Source organism: Danio rerio, chromosome 14 (genome assembly GCF_049306965.1).
Source record: "Danio rerio strain Tuebingen ecotype United States chromosome 14, GRCz12tu, whole genome shotgun sequence".
Taxonomy (NCBI): Eukaryota; Metazoa; Chordata; class Actinopteri; order Cypriniformes; family Danionidae; genus Danio; species Danio rerio.
This window is the reverse complement of record NC_133189.1, coordinates 12,034,672-12,054,533: the sequence shown is the minus strand read 5'-3', so window position 1 is coordinate 12,054,533 and position 19,862 is coordinate 12,034,672. Positions and strand designations below refer to the sequence as shown.

The 19,862-nt window shown below is 37.5% G+C and overlaps 1 protein-coding gene across 2 annotated transcripts in view; it reads left to right on the top strand.

Annotated features, from left to right (window-relative positions):
- The first annotated feature begins 235 nt into the window (after positions 1–235).
- si:ch211-153b23.7 overlaps positions 236–19,862 on the top strand; it is a 66,511-nt gene continuing 46,884 nt past the window's right edge. The window contains exons 1-4 of one of the 2 annotated variants that reach the window (XM_073922555.1): positions 236–1,238; positions 1,688–1,803; positions 1,895–2,759; positions 2,866–3,002. In XM_073922555.1, coding sequence (XP_073778656.1) covers positions 2,929–3,002 — 74 coding nt within the window. In that variant the 5' untranslated portion in view covers positions 236–1,238; positions 1,688–1,803; positions 1,895–2,759; positions 2,866–2,928. The remainder of the gene's footprint in view (positions 1,239–1,687; positions 1,804–1,894; positions 2,760–2,865; positions 3,003–19,862) is intronic. The other variant, XM_073922554.1, reaches the window with a different exon arrangement.

Genomic DNA, 19,862 nt, shown 5'->3' with positions numbered 1-19,862 from the left:
CGAGTTGTTTGAACCTCCTAACTGAAACAGGCCCCTTATCTGTACGATCAAAACTGAAAATGTAATTTAAGTTAATTTCAGCAGTTTGACGACACCACTGGTCAAAACGCGTATACGCGGTTTTCGACCCCAGAGGGTTAAGGAAGCATTCAGAAAAAAAACAAAATACCAGCAAAGAAATTTTACACAGAGGAACACAAACACCTCACTGCCAACCTAGCGTTTCGGAAGTGTTATTGCAGAGGGACACAGACAGGGCTGAAGGAGTTGGATTTCTACCTTCAAATCAATCTCAACAAATCAATGTTTATACTTTTTTTTCAACATCCTGTTTCTCATCACTTTTTATTAAATTTGATTATTTGAATGAGTGTTTAACTTTGAATTGATTTAACTAATGAATAAGTTAACACTGCTTTACGTAAGAATATTCAGTGCATTTGGCTGTCTGTGTAACTTTTTCAGGAGCCACCAAACTAGGTCAGAGGTCACGGATACCTTGCGTGGAACTGAGGGCTGAGGACTGGAAGCAACTGTTTCTATTGTTATTTCTAGTAGTTATTACTATCTAAAATGTCTAAAGTGATTTTGCTATTTTTACAGTTAATTAATTTTAAAGTAATTCCTTTTTATGTTAGATAGATAATGTGTATAGTGAGGATATTGTATCCGAATGTTGATGGAACCAGTCTTAAAACAGTTTGATAAAACATCTGAACGGACAAGAAACAACCTTAAGTTTCCACAACTGATTATCTCTTGTGTCTATTGTGTCCCTGGTTTAGCTTTTCACATGTCGGAGATCAGCTCTTAATAACTTAGGGTTGGCTTAACTCCCAGGAACCATGTCGCCATCCATATCTGGAGTTGTGTATGTGTATTTTGTTTATTAAAAATGTTTAGACTCCAAAAAATCTATATTTCCCGAAATTAAGCTGAGCCAAAGCATCATTACTTACGTCATTATCCAGCACTGACCCTGAAATTTGGCCCCTTGATTAGATTGTAAACAATGCGTTTCGAAAGCGAACACAGCTATTTCAAAAGATGTGAAAGAAATTTGAGGAATTTCAAAAACCTTGGTCTCACTCTGTCTAACAGACATCAGATGTTGCAGGCTTAACTATCAGTAGGCTGTCTTAAAAATTAAAGGTGGTTCTCCATTCTACTCAACACTGTACAGTAAAGGCATTCAGGATGCAGTCAGACAATATGGATTGACTGATACCAACACAACAGTAAGTGTAGAAATGGTTTTTAAAGGAACAGCCTACGAGAAAGGTCAGTTCCTTGTCACAGGGGATACTGACTTGGTAGAGTTTGGTGAACTTGTGCTTATTTTGTTACAAAACAACACTGTTTATCTTTTGGTGTCAATGTACACAGCAGAGTTCCTTCCTCAGTAATCTATGTACTCAGCGAGGAAAAACAATGAAAAGATGCAGTGTTTTAACATCTGTGACATGACTGATTTCTATCCATTGGCTGCTTACATAAAAGATGGACAATGACTGGTTCCATTGAAACACAGTGTTGTGTCACACCAATGATGTCTTGAGCTGTCTAAGTTGTTGAGTCTTTTTTTTTTATACTCAGGATAGATGACATAGAATCAAGCAACATAAGTAGTGTCATTACTAATGTGTAATGAGGCCTACCAACCTCAATTCTAAATATTGTATTGGAGACATTACAGTCTTTAGGTGTGGGAACCACTGAGGATTTACAGTATATTCAGGAAGCTGATCTGCTTACTAAGACCAGTTCAAGTTATAAAACTGTTGGCTGCCTGGAAACAATCCAGTAAGTACATTATGCAGAAAGTTAGCTTTATTTCTAAATTAAGATAAAAGAAATGTCATTATCTACATTTGAATTTCAACTTATTTTACAGCAGAGACAACTGAATGCCATAGTCAGTCAACATTTACCTCTCCAGTGTCCTCGTTGTGCTCCTCAGTCTGTCACCCTCACCCAGACACCTGATTGCTACTGCAGATTAGATCGATAGCTTCCAGATTCTATAAGAGAAGCCCCAGAAGCCTTGATGCAGTGTTTGGAGGGAGGGAAAAGGCCAAGCCCAAAGTTATGCAGAGAACGGATCCGGGTTGTAGTTTCTGAAATGATGCATGCCTCTTCTTCTCCTGGTAAACAATACTTCATAGAGGTTGTGAAGAAAATGGGTGCAAAGTATCCACTGTCGCTGCAAGATGTTATAGAAGGTGATGTGGTAGGAACAGGATATCACTCATTTGTCAAGCAGCTGCAAGCACAAATTGAAAATGGAAAGCGGTCTTTAGTACCAAGAATATTGAAGCGCAGACGGGGGTGAGATGAATTTGACAAAGATGAAATCTCAGCTGAAAAGAGGGCAGCTGTTCAGGACACATATAACTGTGTGGCAAGGTGTGCAATTTTGGGCTTGGTCAGCGTGTGATTGGTAGACCAATGAAGAGCAAGCAGTCTGACTATTTAAGGACTATTTCTTCAGTAATGTAAAAAAAGGAAACATGTTTTAAACTTCATCAGAAGTGTTTGTACAGAAAAAAAAGTAAACATGTTTTGCAAGCGGTTACAAAAGCTGAAAATTCTGAGAGGACAGCAGGAGGGATGCTCAGAAGACGTAAGAGATCCGATGCTCCTCATCCTCTCCTATAATGAAAAAGAGGAGGACTTGTTTTTTATGTGGGAGAAACTTGCATGACAAAAAGAAGTGGAAGTGGAAGGTTTGCCTGTGATACCATGCATCATTGTATGTGGTAAGTTGATCTGTTTTTCTGAAAAACCCATAGCTTATGTAAGGAAATACTATATGTGTATGTCCTGACTGTTGTGCAGTTATTTTCTAACTGTGTTTTCTTGCAGGAACGTGTTGACCAGAAAATTGTCAACTAATTCATCCCCACCTTCATCTCGGCTGTTTGCACGATGTTTGCAACCTACTACTGCCTCAACATTCACTATCCTGTGGGTCTGGGCTCCACACTTGAGTTTATTCAGAGGTAAATTATTTTATTTATTCATTTATTTATTTTAAAGAAATCGCCTGATCTAGTGATTAATTTAGAATTTTAGCATTCAAAAGGTGTTTTTTCAACATCAATCCTGAGAAGGGCACAAAAGCGGAAACTAAGAAAAACAAGAAGCAGCTAACAGTCAATCCAAGAGTCCTCACACTCATTGCAGATCTCTCAGATCATGATTCATGTGTGGAGAGAGGCGTGTTAATTACGGACTTTCAGTTCATCATTTGAAGTGTTAACACAACACTTATACAGCACTACCCGAGTTTTCACTTTACATTATCAGTAACACTTCACAATAACAGTGACTGTCACAATAACAATGACTGTTATGTGTCGAGTGTTTCGTGTAAGAATGGTGGTATATTTCCTGTCTGGTATTTTTGTGTGCAGTTCATTTGACCATGTATTATTTTTGTTTTCTTTATTTAAATGTGTATTTTGTTTATTTATTTGTTTCTTCAGATTTACAATGTCATGTTCTATAATGATTTGTAACAAGCTCACACACACACACACACACACACACACACACACACACACATATATATATATATATATATATATATATATATATATATATATATATATATATATATGTGAAGTCAGAATTATTAGCCCCCATTTATTTTTTTTCCCTAATTTCTGCTTAACGAAGAGAAGATTTTTTTTCACCACATTTCTAAACAGAATAGTTTTAATAACTCATTTCTAATAACTGATTTATTTTGTCTTGTTCATGATGACAGTAAATAATATTTGACTAGATAGTTTAAAAGACACTTCATTACAGCTTAAATTGACATTTAAAGGCTTAGCTAGGTTAATTAGGTTAACTAGGCAGGTTAGGGTAGTTAGGCAAGTTATTGTTTAACAATGGTTTGTTTTGTAGACTATCGAAAAATATAGTTGAAAAGGGCTAATAATTTTGACCTTAAAATGTTTTTTTTTACTATTAAAAACTCCTTTTATTCTAGCTGAAATAACACCAATAAGACTCTCCAGAAGAAAAAATATTATCAGACATACTGTGAAAATTTTTCTTGCTCTATTAAACATCATTCGGGAAATATTTGCCCTGGCTGTACCCTTGACAATACAGTTTGAGATTTTGACAAGATTCTACTGAAAAAAGAAAGAGTGAGACCTTGAGACAGATGCTTGCATTGGCAATAAAACAGCCTGGACTCATTTTCCACTGAGGTGTTGCCTAGCAGCAGTAATATGTGCTGTATTTGTGTGTTGGTCTGTGCAAAGCATGCATGGATATGTCAGTGAAGTGATTATTGGCAGTAGCCAGAGATGTGTTCATCCTTTTCATTCTGAACATGCAACACAGCAAAGTTAAAAAAAAAAATTAAATGTGCCTATATGCAAAAATGCTGCAGTGTTTTACATTTACTTTAGTTTGTTTTCTTTCGTTCAGTATCTATAAATGTGTAGTAATTTAGAGTATATGTTACAGTATATGTTAGAACATTGGTGATTTACCTCACCAATATTATTTTTAAATGGCAGAGTTTCTATTTTAAATATAAAAATATTATATCAATTACAGTCTGAAGTCTGAAACGCATAGACATCATCAGACGCTGGGTTTCATTTCCTGGTGGTGCTCTGCCAGGCCTCTAGAGCAACCGTCTTTAGTTCCTGCTTGTTCTTGGGACATTTTTCCTTCTGTTTTGTCTTTAGCAAGTGAAATACAAACTCAATCAGATTCAGATTAGGTCATTGACTTGGCCATTGCATAACTTGGGTGCACGGAGGCTCAGTGGTTAGCACTGTCGCCTCACAGCAGGAACGTTGCTGGTTCAACAAACAAACAAAATTACACCACAACCCCCCTCCAATAAACGTTACATTTGACACAAAATAGTCAGGCAAGAAACATTCTCCTGGCAACCGCCAAATCCAAAGTTGTCCATCAGGTTGTCAGGAAGTACGATAACTTCACTTCAGAAGTCCAGAAGAATTCAGTGGCACCATGCTTTGCATCAGTGCATTACACTTGGTGATATAAGGCTTGGATGTAGCTGCTCAGCCATGGAAACCCATTTCATGAAGCTCACTATGTACTGTTGTTAAGCTAAGCTAAATTACACACTAAGACTGTTTCTCAATTCCAAGAATGCAGAGAACGGACTTGCATTCTCATGGAGGCTGTTATCTTTGAAAACAAACTAGGGAGGCCGCGAGAACACACAACAAATCCTCTGAGAAATAAGATGCTGTGTTCTTCCTGAGGGCTACATGACCTTCACAGATTTTTAACAGAAAGTTATTTAAACATTACAGCATTTATACAACAATTTTTTGTTTTTATCCTTTTTAATATATATAACTTGCACAAAAGCCATACAAATATGCATTGCATAAAACAAATAAAACAGACTTTAATATGAATTTCAGCAAATAAACACCCTTAATGTGTTTATGCACATTTATTGATCTCATTTTGGGAAGTTCCTGAAATAATTAAATTATATCTCTGAAATTTATCAATAGAAATGCTGCTCTTCCCATCTCTTTTATTCAGCTGCAATCACATCTGGGACTTCTAAAATGAGTACTGTGCTGATGCATCTGAGTACATTCAAGGTCCTCCGTTCTTCTTGAGTTTTGGAACTAAACTTTAGCTGTTGATTATGGCATTACACAAGAACACTAGGACACAAGAACGGATAAGAATGCATATTGAGAAACAGATAAAGTATGGAGGCCTGTATATATTAATTTAGCAAGAAGTTGGGGACTTATGCACACTATGTGCCTCAGTGTGCACTTACGCTAGTCTGTGATATAATGCTTTGAGTAATACATTGCAAGTAGCTGTTGTTCCCAGTTCTTCCACATTGTTATAATACTATTAACAGTTGGCTCTATAGTATTTAGTAGAAATTATAGATCACAAATGGACTTTTAATTAGGTAGCCGCCTATCATGGCAAGGTAAAGTTTAATGATTTATTTTTTTTATCTCAGAGTAAAATAAATATCTGCATGGAACTTCATATCAAAGATTTAGCTTTGACTACTTATGTATTATATTGATAATTATATTATATAAATTGGAATATAGAGGCTTAATTTTCCAATGAGCCAACATTATCTGTATCACTGTAGAGTATTAACATTATGGAGCCAAGAAAGAATCTAGTAATGGTGGTCTTGCACTGAATGAACAACTGCAATGAACCTCAGAAGGCCATTTGTTGATGAATCAATTCTCTTCACCTGCCTCTGTGTTAAATGGGGTTTGCGCTGGTTTCCAATCAGCTGATTAAAAGCATTGATTTGGCATTCTGGCACATATAGATATTAGACATTTTCCATTTTTCTGAAGATGTATGCCCATTCCCTTTTGATTCATTTCAGTTTATGAAATTATCAGAAATTGTTCATCCCCTCTGGTGGTAGTATGGTTTAAGGATTGAGAAAAGTTTTCTGCTATCACCGTTGACTGAAATAATGTCATTACATTATTACTAGTGTTGGGGTGGGGGAAGTGGTGGAGAGGGTTTATCATGTCAGGATATAAATCCAGTAATTGATTCCCATTCTTTGTTGCTCACATAGGGGAAAAAATCCTACAGTCAAATGTAATTCCAAAAGATCACAAATGGTATTTAGTTAATTCATGGATTTCATACAATATTATTTATGGTCTCATTTATTTATGGTTTAATTTTGAATATTACAACATCCAAAATTAAAAGACTAAAAGGGATTATTAATATTTCTGACTAATTACTACCTTATTGTATTGACTGATTTTCTATAACTGTTTCCCCAACCTTTTTTTTAATTTGTGGCCCATTAAATCTGTCATGCCTGGACTTTCTCAGGAAGGCAAAGGATCGCAAGAGTTATCAAATATGTAGAATTATTTACAAACACTTACTAGAAGGACACTGGAAACACAGGAGACGGAGGGAGAAGACAAGGAGGAGGAGTGGTCGCTGACTCCAGGGGGCTGACAGTAGGAGACGCCATAGCTGGAGGTGTAGCCCAAGGAGGTCCCGAAGGGCCGGGGTGGAGCGGTCTGCTCACCCAACCGAAGCGTCGTCACAGGACCGGAAGCCCGCAGTGGAGCCAGAGCAATAGAGGACCAAGGCGTAGCTGGAGGGATGGAGTAGCTCAACGTACCTGGCCGGACGGAGGAACGAGGCGTAGCCAGAGGAGCAGGGTTCAGAGGTGGAGGCAGTGCGACGACTGACCAAACTGGATCCCAAGGGACGAGGGAACCTGGTGGAGCTGATGGGCTGATGGCCCACAGAGGAGAGGAGTGAGAAGAGAGCCAACATGAAGCCGTAGAGTCAGAGGGCTGAGGTGGAGATGACGTTGGGCGACAGCCTCTGGTAGGCGATGCAGGTAGGCAGACCCTCAGTGAGATCTACTCTCCTTCAGCTAAAAGATGAGCTAGGGGACTGGCTGACTGTTTCATCGCAGAAGTGGGCTGCATCGCTGTAGCCGGTGATATCAGCTAAGGTGAAGATGGTGGGATTCTCCTCATTATGCTGAAGCTATCGTCCTCTAGGATCAAAGGGGCAAAAAGACTATAAAAATTAAATGGGGGGAAAACACGCTGCACTTTTTCTGTTTGGGTCTGGTATTGTCTTGTCTGGCTTCTGTCTAGAAGTCAAAGGATAGCAGGAGTTATCAAACACGTAGATTTATATACAAACACTCACTAGAAGGACACTGGAAACACAGGAGACTCAGGAATGACATGAGGTGTAGACAGAACATAATGCAGAGTACCGGACAATAGACTAACTAAACACAGGGCTAAAAATACACATGACTTGATAGAACTAATGACTAACAAGGGTGAGTACAGGTGAAACTAATGAACATTATGAAACGGCGGGAAACAGAACAAATGAGCACTTGGGGAAGGTCGCATGATGAAAGCATAAGCACATGGAACACAGGACCAGACAAAACCAAACATGTATGTTTTCATGAACCCCTTTTATATTTGTGGCAGGTTAGTTAGACAAAAGACTGTTAAATTTCTTTAATGATTAAACTCCCAATGATTTGAATAAAAATAAAATGCACACAACATCTCTGCAAACCCAAATAGATTCATGCTGAAGGTTTTTAAATAAAACAGGAAAACCAAAATACAGGCAAAAGTAGGTTGCCCATTAACAGAGCAGTCAGGAACAGACCGTGTGGGTTTGGACTGGACCTGTGCAAGACCAATTTTTTTTTTTGCCTTGTTACATGCAACAACCGTGTAAGATTTTAATAAAAACAAATGTGACCTTCTTGGGATGAGATCGCTACCAACTAGAATGCTCTCCTGCTTCATCACTCTGATTCAGCAACATTGTTTTGAATACAACCCTTAAAAGATAACCATTTTGTCTTCCCTGTGCGAGATCATGACAGGATACCGGCCCAGAAGACATACACACGGCTATGGAGACTAGCGCTCTGCTAACTGGAAGCTGCTACTGGAACACTGCTTTCTGCTCCCTTGAGCGCTGCTACAAACCTGGTGGCCATCACGAGCACGCCTCTTGCTCGTCCTGTGAGCTATTTGGGCGAACCAAGCACCTGCAATGGTTTACTCCTACAATGCTCACTTTATATGGAAGCTAATGCTCACTAGTTCCCCAATGAAAAGTTGCTTTCATAATTTCCTTATTTACAAGACAAGCTCTACAATGGGCGGATGCTCTCCGGAATGCCGGCAGTCCGGTGATGGCCCCCTCCCAAACCTTCATCAGTCACTTGAAGGAGGTATTGGCAGTTCCACTCACCTCACTCTCAGTACATGATGAATTAATCAACCTTCGTCAAGGAAATCTATTGCAATTCCGAGCACTCGCCACAAGTAGTATTTGGAAAAAGATGGCTCTGCTTGCAGCTTATCTGAAAAGTTTGAAACCACAAATTTGCGAGCAGATGGTTATTCACGATGACAGTGCCAATTTAGAGACTTTTATCAAGAAAACCATCAGTGTCACAACATCTCTCTACCTGTCCCACTTTTACGTCTATTAACCATGTGTCACCCATCAGAGCTCCCTCACCAGCACTGGACACAGAGGATCAAATGATAACGGATGCATAGTGCTTGGAATATTTCGAATTTCAACGTCGGATTCAAAATCGGCTCTGCCTGTATCAGGGCAGTTGTGTGACTCCTTTTAAGCCCTGGGGTTTCAATCCTTAGACCGGCCCACCTCAGTTCACGACTGACTTTATTAAAACAACATCATTTCCTATTCAGTTTCTAATGACACTTTCACGTCTTTTTCAAGGAAACAGCTGCTTTAGAACTTCAAAATTTCATACATATGACAACATTAAAGGGTAGCTAAATCTCCAACACTTCTTTAAAACAGGTAAAACAAAAGGCAAAAAATAAAATAAGTAAATAATAGGGTCAGAATGTGGTAAGATCTGAAAGTGTGGTAAAATCCAGTTGGCCATGAAGGCTAATTTTTTTCAGGGTTGGTTTTGAAAATGCTGTTGGTTGGGTTTAAGGAAGGGGGTGGGTGGGTGGGGGCATTGGTCCGTCAATCAGTTAGTCTGTTGACCAGCCTCTGGTGAATTTTAATAAAACCCTGCATCATTGACTTTAAAGCAGCTTTTTGTTGGTCTGGCCCAGTCTATTTAATTTGCCTTAAAATAGCATCAACAACGTGCCTTAACTCGCCTCATTTCCAGTCCAGCATGCCCATAAGTGGATAAAGTGGTGCAGACGGATTTGCTTTTAAAACAATAGCAAAAAATCATGTCCTACACGCCTGGCATCATATTGCGCAGGGTGTATGATTGGGCACTATGAGTCGATAAAACACAGGAGACAAAGGGGCAAGAAGATAAAGTGGCCTGGAGATAATAAACTCATAATTCTCTTATAATAAACAAATCCTCTTTGTTTATCAATTGCTGCAAATCCACCTCCAAATACACTGTGTTGCCTTGGTTTTCCATTTCCATTTCCTAGTCTCCAACCTGGGCTCCAACTTTATCAGCTACAACTCTGTCAGTGGCTCTTCCCTCCCTAAACTTCACTGTGAGCCACAATCCTGGCTGCTCTCAGAGTCCTCACCTGGATCCTTCAGCTCCTGGCTTTTTCCTGATTCCTTCTTCCATCACCACCCTTGATATTATAGTTGTAACCTGGACCTCAACATCAACCAGCCCTTCTTACTTTTACTCTTGTGAAATAAAAGGTTATCGTGATGGTTGTGCCAGCAGTACCATTACACAGCTTCAAAGTATGGTGTGTTATGAGAAATGTGATGGCGTGTAGGCTTAAAGAGTCATTGGGGCGGAACCCTAAGGTACTAAGATGTACAGTTTAGAGCAAAATAAGTTACAGCAATTTTTACAGTCATTTTTAACTTTTTAACCTTGTATCATGATGTTCTGCTTCTCTTACAAACCTTGTACACTTTTTTGTAAGTGGGCGACACAGTGGTACTGTAGGTAGTGGTTAAATGGTTGCCTATAACTAAACTTTTCTTTTGACATTTTGTGAATGGAGCATTGACTAAAACGCTCATCTGTTTTCTGTCTTTGGCTTTCACAAACAAGGCACAGCACACACAGAAGGCACCATCAAGCTTAGAACTGTACACCCACCACCAGCCATATTCTTCCAACCACCCATACTTGATTGCCCTGTTGCAAAAAGCAAGGAATTGTATTGGGAAGATGGTGTTCAGAAGGCCTTTTGTGGTTCCTGAGTAAATTGTATTTTCTGGCCATCAGACTTTTACGCACACTCTCTAAGATTTCATCAATTTATTTCGGGGCATGAATCAAAAACCCCAGATCACCAAACAATTCATCTTGAACTTTAATGACAAGGAGTGGGTCCTCCTGATTTTCCTTGAGATGTTGTTTCCCCCTTGTTCTTCCCTGAGATGCTGCATTCTCACTTGTTCTTCCCTGAGATGCTGCATTCCCCCTTGGTTGTCCCTGAGATGCTGCATAACACCTTGTTATTCCCTGAGATGCTGTGTTACCCCTTGGTCTTCCCTGAGATGCTGCATAACCCCTTGTTATTCCCTGAGATGCTGTGTTTCCCGTTGTTCTTTCCTGTATTGCTGCATACCCCATTGTTCTTCCCTGAGATGCTAAATACCCCCTTGTTATTCCCTGTAATGCTGCGTATCCACTTGTTCTTCCCTGAGATGCTGCGTTCCCCCTTGTTCTTGCTGAGATGCTGCATAACCCCTTGTTCTTAACTGAGATGCTGTGTTTCCTCTTGTTCTTCCCTGAGATGCTGTGTTTCGACTTGTTCTTCCCTGAGATGCTGCATATCCCCTTGTTCTTCCCTGAGATGGTGCATACCCCCTTGGTCTTCCCTGAAATGCTGCGTACCTACTTGTTCTTCCCTGAGATGCTGCTTTCCCCCTTGTTCTTGCCTGAGATGCTGCATACCCCCTTGGTCTTCCCTGAAATGCTGCGTACCTACTTGTTCTTCCCTGAGATGCTGTTTTCCCCCTTGTTCTTGCCTGAGATGCTGCATACCCCCTTGGTCTTCCCTGAGATGCCGCATGCCACAGCCATGTCACCCTGCAGCCCAAGACCGTTTACTCACTGAAGCTAAGCAGGGCTGAGCCTGATCAGTACCTGGATGGGAGACCACTAGGGAACACTAGGTTGCTGTTGGAAGTGGTGTTAGTGAAGCCAGCAGGGGGCGCTCAACCTGTGGTCTGTGTGAGTCCTAATGCCCCAGTAAAAGTAATACCCCCTTGTTCTTCCCTGAAATGCTGCGTACCCACTTGTTGTTCCCTGAGATGCTGCGTTTCCCCTTGTTCTTGCCTGAGATGATGTGTTCCCCCTTGTTCTCTCCTAAGCTGTTGTGAATCATCTGTAATACATTATAAGCATTAGTTATGTGTAGTGCACTTAATTGTTTCATCATCTGGAATACACTTGTATGTTATTTTCCATTTTCCATACACTTGTATGTTATTTTGCATAAATAACTAAAACTTCTCTACAAATACTGTACACATCACAAATGCTAGACCTACTGTAAGGTGATATTTTTGTTTTATTTCATGCTCTGCAACTTGATTTAAAGTCAGTCAAATTATATTGGTATTTTCTAGAATCACTAACATACAATTTGTCTGCAAACTATGCTTTAATTATGTTTTAAACAGTAAAGATGCTTTAAAACTTTGCCTATTGCATGCATGTACATGTACAACAATGGAGCCCTGACATGTAAAATATAATTGAATTTAATTATATATTGTATGTTGATGTTTGTTTGTTAAACTCACATGTTTTACATATTTTACTACTTAAGTTTAACATTTTAAATACATTTTTAATTATTTTGAAATATTTAATCATTATCAAAATATTAGTATAAACTGCAACTGTATCAGTACCAGCTGCAACTGAAATTACATTTACTTACTATTGCCAATAAAGTATGCAAACATGTACTAAATATATTTTCTAATAAATCTACAAAGATGTACTGTATTAAAGTTTTATATTACTGCAAATAATATGTTAAGATTAGTGTTTCAAATATATACGTTTAAATAACTACAAAGTGTGGGTATATATATAGTATAGTGACAATGATAAAACAAAAGAAAAAGGTTAAAAAAAATCGTCAAGGGAGCAGGATTAACATGTCACTAAACTAAAAGGTGTGAATGTTTATTGTTTTATGTTAAGATGTTCAGGCAGGTTTTTTAAGATATACATGCTCAGATGTTTTTGTAAGTTGGCTCTTTTTTTGTGTGATAATTCTTCTACAATAAACAATAAACAAGAATAACCTATAATATGCCTCGTATTCAGAATAAAGTGACACTTTTAAGTAGACTACTTGTTACTTTAATTTCCCAAACAGTAATTTTTGGGCAAAGTATCGGTATTGGATTGGTATCGCCGATGTTCATCTTCATTTGAATTGATATCGGATCGGATAGGAAACCAGTGGTAGCACACATCACTAGTGCTGTGTCACATGTTATAGCTGTCTGTAGCATCCAGCTTGTTTTTTTTTTTTTTTTTTTTGGAGGTTGAACCGCTATATATTTTACATTCTTTTTTGGCCCAATATAACCTCACCACACACTAAGCATGGGCCGGTATAAGATTCTGACGGTATGACAACCTTGGATAAAAATATCACGGTATCATGGTATTATGCTTATTATATTATATTGCTCTAAAATATATATTTCTTAAATGTCTGGGTAAAAAAAACTAAAACTTTTTTCCCTTTAAACACAATACATTTTATTTTTTGAAGGATTTATGATATTTTGGATCAGTAAACATGTCAGGCTAAATAATTCAAATTAATCATTGACTTCTGTCTTCATTAGTTTCAAAAACACAGATTTCTTTACAAATTAAAATGGCATCTTTGGAGATAAAAAAGAAAACAAAAAAATATAATTAAAAAAATCTTACACACACCTTAGAAACAGTATAATAGAAAATTCTGTCTGTTTTAAAACCTTACTTTTCTAAACCACGGTATACCTTGAAAATGGTTATCGTCCCATGCCAACTGTGCACACACACACACACACACACACACACACACACACACACACACACATATATATATATATATTATAGCATTGCTAAAATATTATTGTAATTATTAGAGGACTTTACTTAATACATAAACCTCTATTTATAAACTTATTGATTTATTGACTGCTTTTGGTGTTTGACACTTTTATTAATAGTTTTTCACAAGTCAAGTTGTAAAAAAAGTAGGGATACAGAAGCCTTTGTGCTTTACTTATAATAAGGCAGGCTCCATGAGTACTGCCATTATAGGGTCAATTATTTTTTGTATATAACATTATCTTCCCCCCCAAAAAAATTGCTTTTAAAACAAAACATTATATTGTCTGTTATTTTTCATCTGTTTTCAAAGAAGTACAAGTGCATGCTGCACATTTGTAATGTAGTGTTGCCATTTGATATAAATTGAAAATTTTAATTTTATCATTTCAGTATACTACAAATAAAATTAATTAAGTGAAAGAAAAATATTAACAAAATGCAACAGATAATTAAACAAATTAAAGAAAAAAATATGATGAATTAAGTCAAAAGCCAAAATAAAAGCCAAATGTAGTTAAATTTCACAGGTTATTTATTTAAATTTTTTTTTGGCAGATGAAGAAAAGTTAGAACACATGTTTTGTGCTTATAGTAAATATGTTTTTAATAGAATTTTGCACACTTTAAGTATGTTTGGCTCTACAGGTTTTTCTCTAACAGGCGCAGATCAGATTTTTTCCAGATCATCATTTATTTTATTTATAATAATTTTGTCTAAAAAATGATTAGACCTGTCCAGTTTCATCTAGAATGCATCCCAGATCACCTTCTGAAGTTGTTTGAGCGATCGGATTTATATTCCAAACAGACTCAAAAACACAGACGTGACAGGACTAGCGCCTTTTCCTTTGAAGTGACATCTGACGGCTGAGGACTTCGCTTGCCATTACAGTCTTCGTCGGACAGTTATTTAAAAAATAATGGCAAAAATAGGGAAAGGCAGGGCATGTACTGGACAAGTCAATAAATACACAGGACTTCCCAGCTAAAGCAGCCAGTTAGCCTAGAACCTAATGGATAGGTACAGATTCTCATTGGAAGTAAGTAACATTACCCTTACCCTGTTTGGCAGTCTTTTTGAACATATATTCAATATTTTGCGATAAACACGTCGCTGCCTGCTTTCTTTTCCGCCTCTTTTGCTCTTTTCGACCGACAGCGTTACTCAACATGAATGAGGATTTTGCATCAAAGATTCAAACATTAGCAGCACTCGGTGGGTTGTGACATGACTCGCGTCACATTATTGTGGCTTTGAGGCTCTATAGGATTCGAATTACTGGCCAGTTATTTAAAGTTACACTTCATTATAAAATATAAATATTTTTTAAATTACATAAAATAATGAAAAGGACAAATTCTGAACCTTTTGTTCAAACCACCTGAACCCCCCCTGGCTATAGGCATGAGGTCATTGGTTCGAGTCTTGGCTGTGTCAGTTGGCATTTCTGTGTGAAGTTTGCATGTTCTCGCTGTGTTTGTATGGGTTTCCTCTGGGTGCTCCGGTTTCCCCCACAAGTCCAAAGACATGCAGAGTAGGTGAATTGGGTTAGCTAAATAAAAAAATAATATTAATAAATAGTGTATGTGTGTGAATGAGAGTGTATTAGTGTTTCCCAGTGAGGAGTGGCATAAAACATATGCTAAAACATATGCTGGATAAGTTGGTGGTTCATTCCGCTGTGGCAACCCCCTGATTAATAAAGAGACTAAGCTGAAAAGAAAATTAATGAACATAAGTCTAATAAGTTATAATTTTTTATGATTTAGGTAGTTTTAATTGTGGCAGTCCTTTCCGCTGTGGAGACCCCTGATAAAAGGGATTGAGCAAAAGGAAAGTGAGTGAGCTAGTTATAATTGTATGACAGGAAATGGCTGCCTGAAGGCATGAAAGCTGAGTGAACTGACTTGACGTCAACAGGATTAAAGTCAAGGATTATTCTCTAATAAACCTCTCCTCCAGTGGAATGTTTGTAGTTAATTTGGAATATCTCAATGTTGATTCATTCATTACTTAGATTGAATCAATCTGACTACCTTTGTTAACTGGATCAGTCTCTTCACTGACAAAATAAAACCTAATAATTGTTTTTAATTTAATTCTTATTACATTAACTTTACATTACAATTTAGTTGTTTAACATTACGAGTCAATTGTTTGTAATTTCAATGCTTTACAATAACTTAAGTCAGTTTCATTACAAGAGAAACCAGTATATCCTTTATCTTATGGGGGTGATTGATTTTTTTATTTTTTCATGCAAATTAACTTTCATGAAATATCCTTTACACTTTGCAGTATATTCAGGATTAATTGAAAATTTCATGATGCAGTTTCATCATTCTTCAGCTCTGGGAAAGAAAACATTTCCATTATGGGCACTATATATTCTACACTATAAATAACTGACTCATGTAGATTTTAATTCTGTACAGCAACTCACAGTGTGCAACCACTATGTGTAATTGTTTATCACACCTCATGACTGTGTGATTCATCATTTGTCCACACTTGTCGATATTAGTTTTTTTCAAAGTATGAAGCGGAACATTCTTATGCCAGGAGCAATAATATGCTTGTATTATACTGTTTCGGAAAATCAGTGAAACTCTTTGTGTCTGCTGTGCAAGACAAAGGCATCAAAAAAATCTGAAAAACGGTAAAATCTTGTTCAAAATAGTTAAATAATTCAAAAGTTCTAATTAGACTGTTTGGCTTTATGAAATTTCTTAGAATGTGTTGTCATCTGTGATCTGAAAATTAAGTCATGCAAATTTTGTCTAGAATACTGCATTCTATTCGAAGTCAGGTGTGTATCAGACTTCTTAAAATGTAAGTTTTCTCACTAATTATGTCGCAATACACTTCACATAAAGGTCACATTGACCCCTAACCTGTTCTGGCTTAGCAGACTTTTTAGAAAGATTTTGACCACTTCTTTAGATGTCCATCACTTTAAACTAGCAAAGGCCAGCCTTCCAGTATAAGCTTGGTAATGTAATAATACCGCTGCAAACCTAATTTCTTACAGATAGCCTTGTACCTGACTCACTGTATGCTTTCAAAGTGGTTTGCTTACTAATCAAGAGCACAGGAATAAAGCAAATGAATTTTTTTTAGAAAAAAGCAGTGCACTCTAATATTACTAGCCCTCAGAGAAAAAAATGTTCCTTTGCAAAAGAAAGAGCTGAGAACCACTTTTCCAATTAAAGTCCCTGAATGAAATCTGTGGCAGTGCTCATTTGAAAGTCTTGATCTATAAGAGCTGTCTGTAGCCAGCGGCAGACACTGTGACTCACTGAAGTCCAGCAGCCCACTGTTGAAGTCTGAAATCAAACCTTGCCAATGGTGTCTATATCCTCTGTCACATTACAATGTGAGATTTGAACATCAATATTTTATCAAAAGTGTTTTGCTATTCTTATTTTCTTCAGAAATTTACTTTTCCTTTATTTGTTTCTGTGACATTGCAAGAATTTTGCGACGATAATATTCATTGTAATTATCCTTCCATGTTGAATTATGACACACGGTCAAATTTATTCTTAGTACGAGCATTAAAAAGCTCAATTAATGGGAATTGCAAGTACTCTGTGATTAACTCTAAGAATTAATAAAGGCACTGTCACATAAAAACTAGGCTGACCCCATTAGCCTGTTTTAACAAATGAACATTAGGCCTGGGCAACATTGAGCTATTGGTCTAAATGAGCCTCAAAGAGCTTAGAGGAGAAAAGAAGACTGCTCTGTGTTCAACTAAAATCATACTGAATTTAACTTAATTTATGCGTCGATGGATTTCTGCCCTTGAACTTTTATTCTACTGTTCTAGCTACTGTGCAAAGCACAAAAAGTCAATAAAGCTTGAACATGCTCCGCACAACATGAAATTGTTTGAAATACAACATCTAAAAGTTTTAAGTATTTCTGATTTAGATATTTATATATTTTAACAGTGTAATTGAATCACATGGTGGCACTGTTTGACAGTTCCTTAGAATACAATGTTATACAATTACAGTTTTATATAGATTGTTTTCCATCATGCTGATGACATCTGCTTGAGAGGGCTTTGCGTAGATGCAAGGTAAAAGCTTTGTGTAGGATTGCCAGGGACAGATACTGAAGGGTGAAATACCTGTCCAGGCAAGTGGATCATTTGATTCAGAAAAGGTTAAGAGTAGGTATAGACTGTAACAATAGTTACTCTAATCTAATCTAATGTTACTGCCACAGCCAAACTGTGTGGAAAACAAAGAACAGTGCAGATCTTCTTTATTAATTCTACTGTAAAATTGACCATGCAAACCAAAGTGTAAGAACAGAGTAAGAAACTTGCCCTAAAGGTACGGCTCAGTTGGTACACATACTGTGTGTATATGCACACATGAAAGTTCAGAGGTCACTTAAAAAAGAAAATGTGCACGTGTTTCTCAGACTTGACTGACTAACTTTTATTCAGTATTATATGACCTAAATTCATTTGCATTTGATTTTGTCTATTTTGAGCACATCTTGACAAAAATTGCCACAACTAAACAAGTTTCTTTGTGTAGATGGCCCACATCTAACATAATATTATAAGATTTAGGCCCTAATATATATATATATATATATATATATATATATATATATATATATATATATATATATATATATATATATATATATATATATATATATATATATATATATTAAGGGTGGAGCCGAACCCGAATACGGTATTCGGAAAGGCACGAATAGCGTGTTTTTACGAATACTTAATTCGAACAAATACTTGAAAAATTATTTGTATTCGGGAGCAAGAAAAACACTATATCAAAAAGCAGCGTTTCCTCATGAGACCACAGTGCATGCCCGCATGAGTGAGAGTGAGTGAGTGAGTGAGAGAGAGAGAGATAAGAGAGAGAGAGAGACGCTCAGTCAGAAGTCGGAGGGCGCTTCTCCACAGCAACAGACAGAAGGCTCGGCTGAGTGAAAAAAATACTTCACTGCATCATCATTTTTGTTAAATAGATTTTTGTACCTTAACTGGGTTCCAAAGGCAGTTTATAAACTTGTAGCGGAGTTGAAGCGGAGTTTGATCGGACGTCTGCAACCGGGTGCTCTGTTTACGCAACGTTAGCTCTGTTAGCGCGGTAATTTAGACAATAGACTGTTGCCAGAGTAACGTTAACGTTCGTTTATAAAGGTTAAAACGATGCTTTTGCAGTTGTGTCGAATAGTATGCACCTATGGGAGTTATATGGTACGTCTACATTACTGTCTTTTGCAGACAGCAAGATATATGCTATAGGCTAGTTAACCTTAGCATAGCTTCCCGTCACTTTTTATTAACTTAAAACTCCTCAAATACATTTTGGCACTATGAAAAAATGAGACTGCTGCTGAGCCATTTCTTGGTCCTCCACCAGTCAAAAGAAAAAAAAAAAACCTTCAGGTTCTGTGTGGAAGCATTTTACAGTCAGTGGTGCTGCAGATAAAACAAAGTGATACTGTATAATGTGTGCAAAAGTGAAATCAGCAGAGGCAGAGATATTAAACATCTGTCAACATCTTCTATCCATAATCATTCATTAATTTCTTTTCGGCTAAATCCCTTTATCAATCTGGGGTTGCCACAGTGGAATGAACCACCAATTTATCCAGCATATGTTTTACGCAGTGGCTGCCCTTCCAGCTGCTACCCAGCACTGGGAAACATCCATACACTCTCTTTCACGCACATACAATAGGGACAATTTAGCTTACCCAATTCACCTGTATTGCATGTGTTTGGACTGTGGTGGAAACCGTAGCACCCGGAGGAAACCCACGCCAACATGGGGAGAACCCAGTCGGGGCTCGAACCAGCAACCTTCTTGCTGTCAGGCGACAGTGCTACTCACTGTGCCACCGCGCAACCTTCTATGTAATGTATTATCACATGTACTAAAAGCATCCTCTCCTGATACTGTCTGTGAACCCCCCACAAGCATCAATCCCCTCAATCAGCACAGCTATGCTCTGGTAAATCCTCCACAAGCACCAAACCATCAACAAAGCCACATTCTGCCCCAGCAAGTCAGTTTCAAACATAAAAAAAAAAAAACACTTTGTGTCTGTTTTGTGGCAGGCAGATGACAATAGCAGGGCTGTATCTTTTAGTATTATATAGAATACTTTTGTTCTGCCAGATCTCCCAGGCAGGGTTTTATTTAGATTTATTTAGTTAATTTTAGTTTTTGGAATTCTGTGCATTGGAAA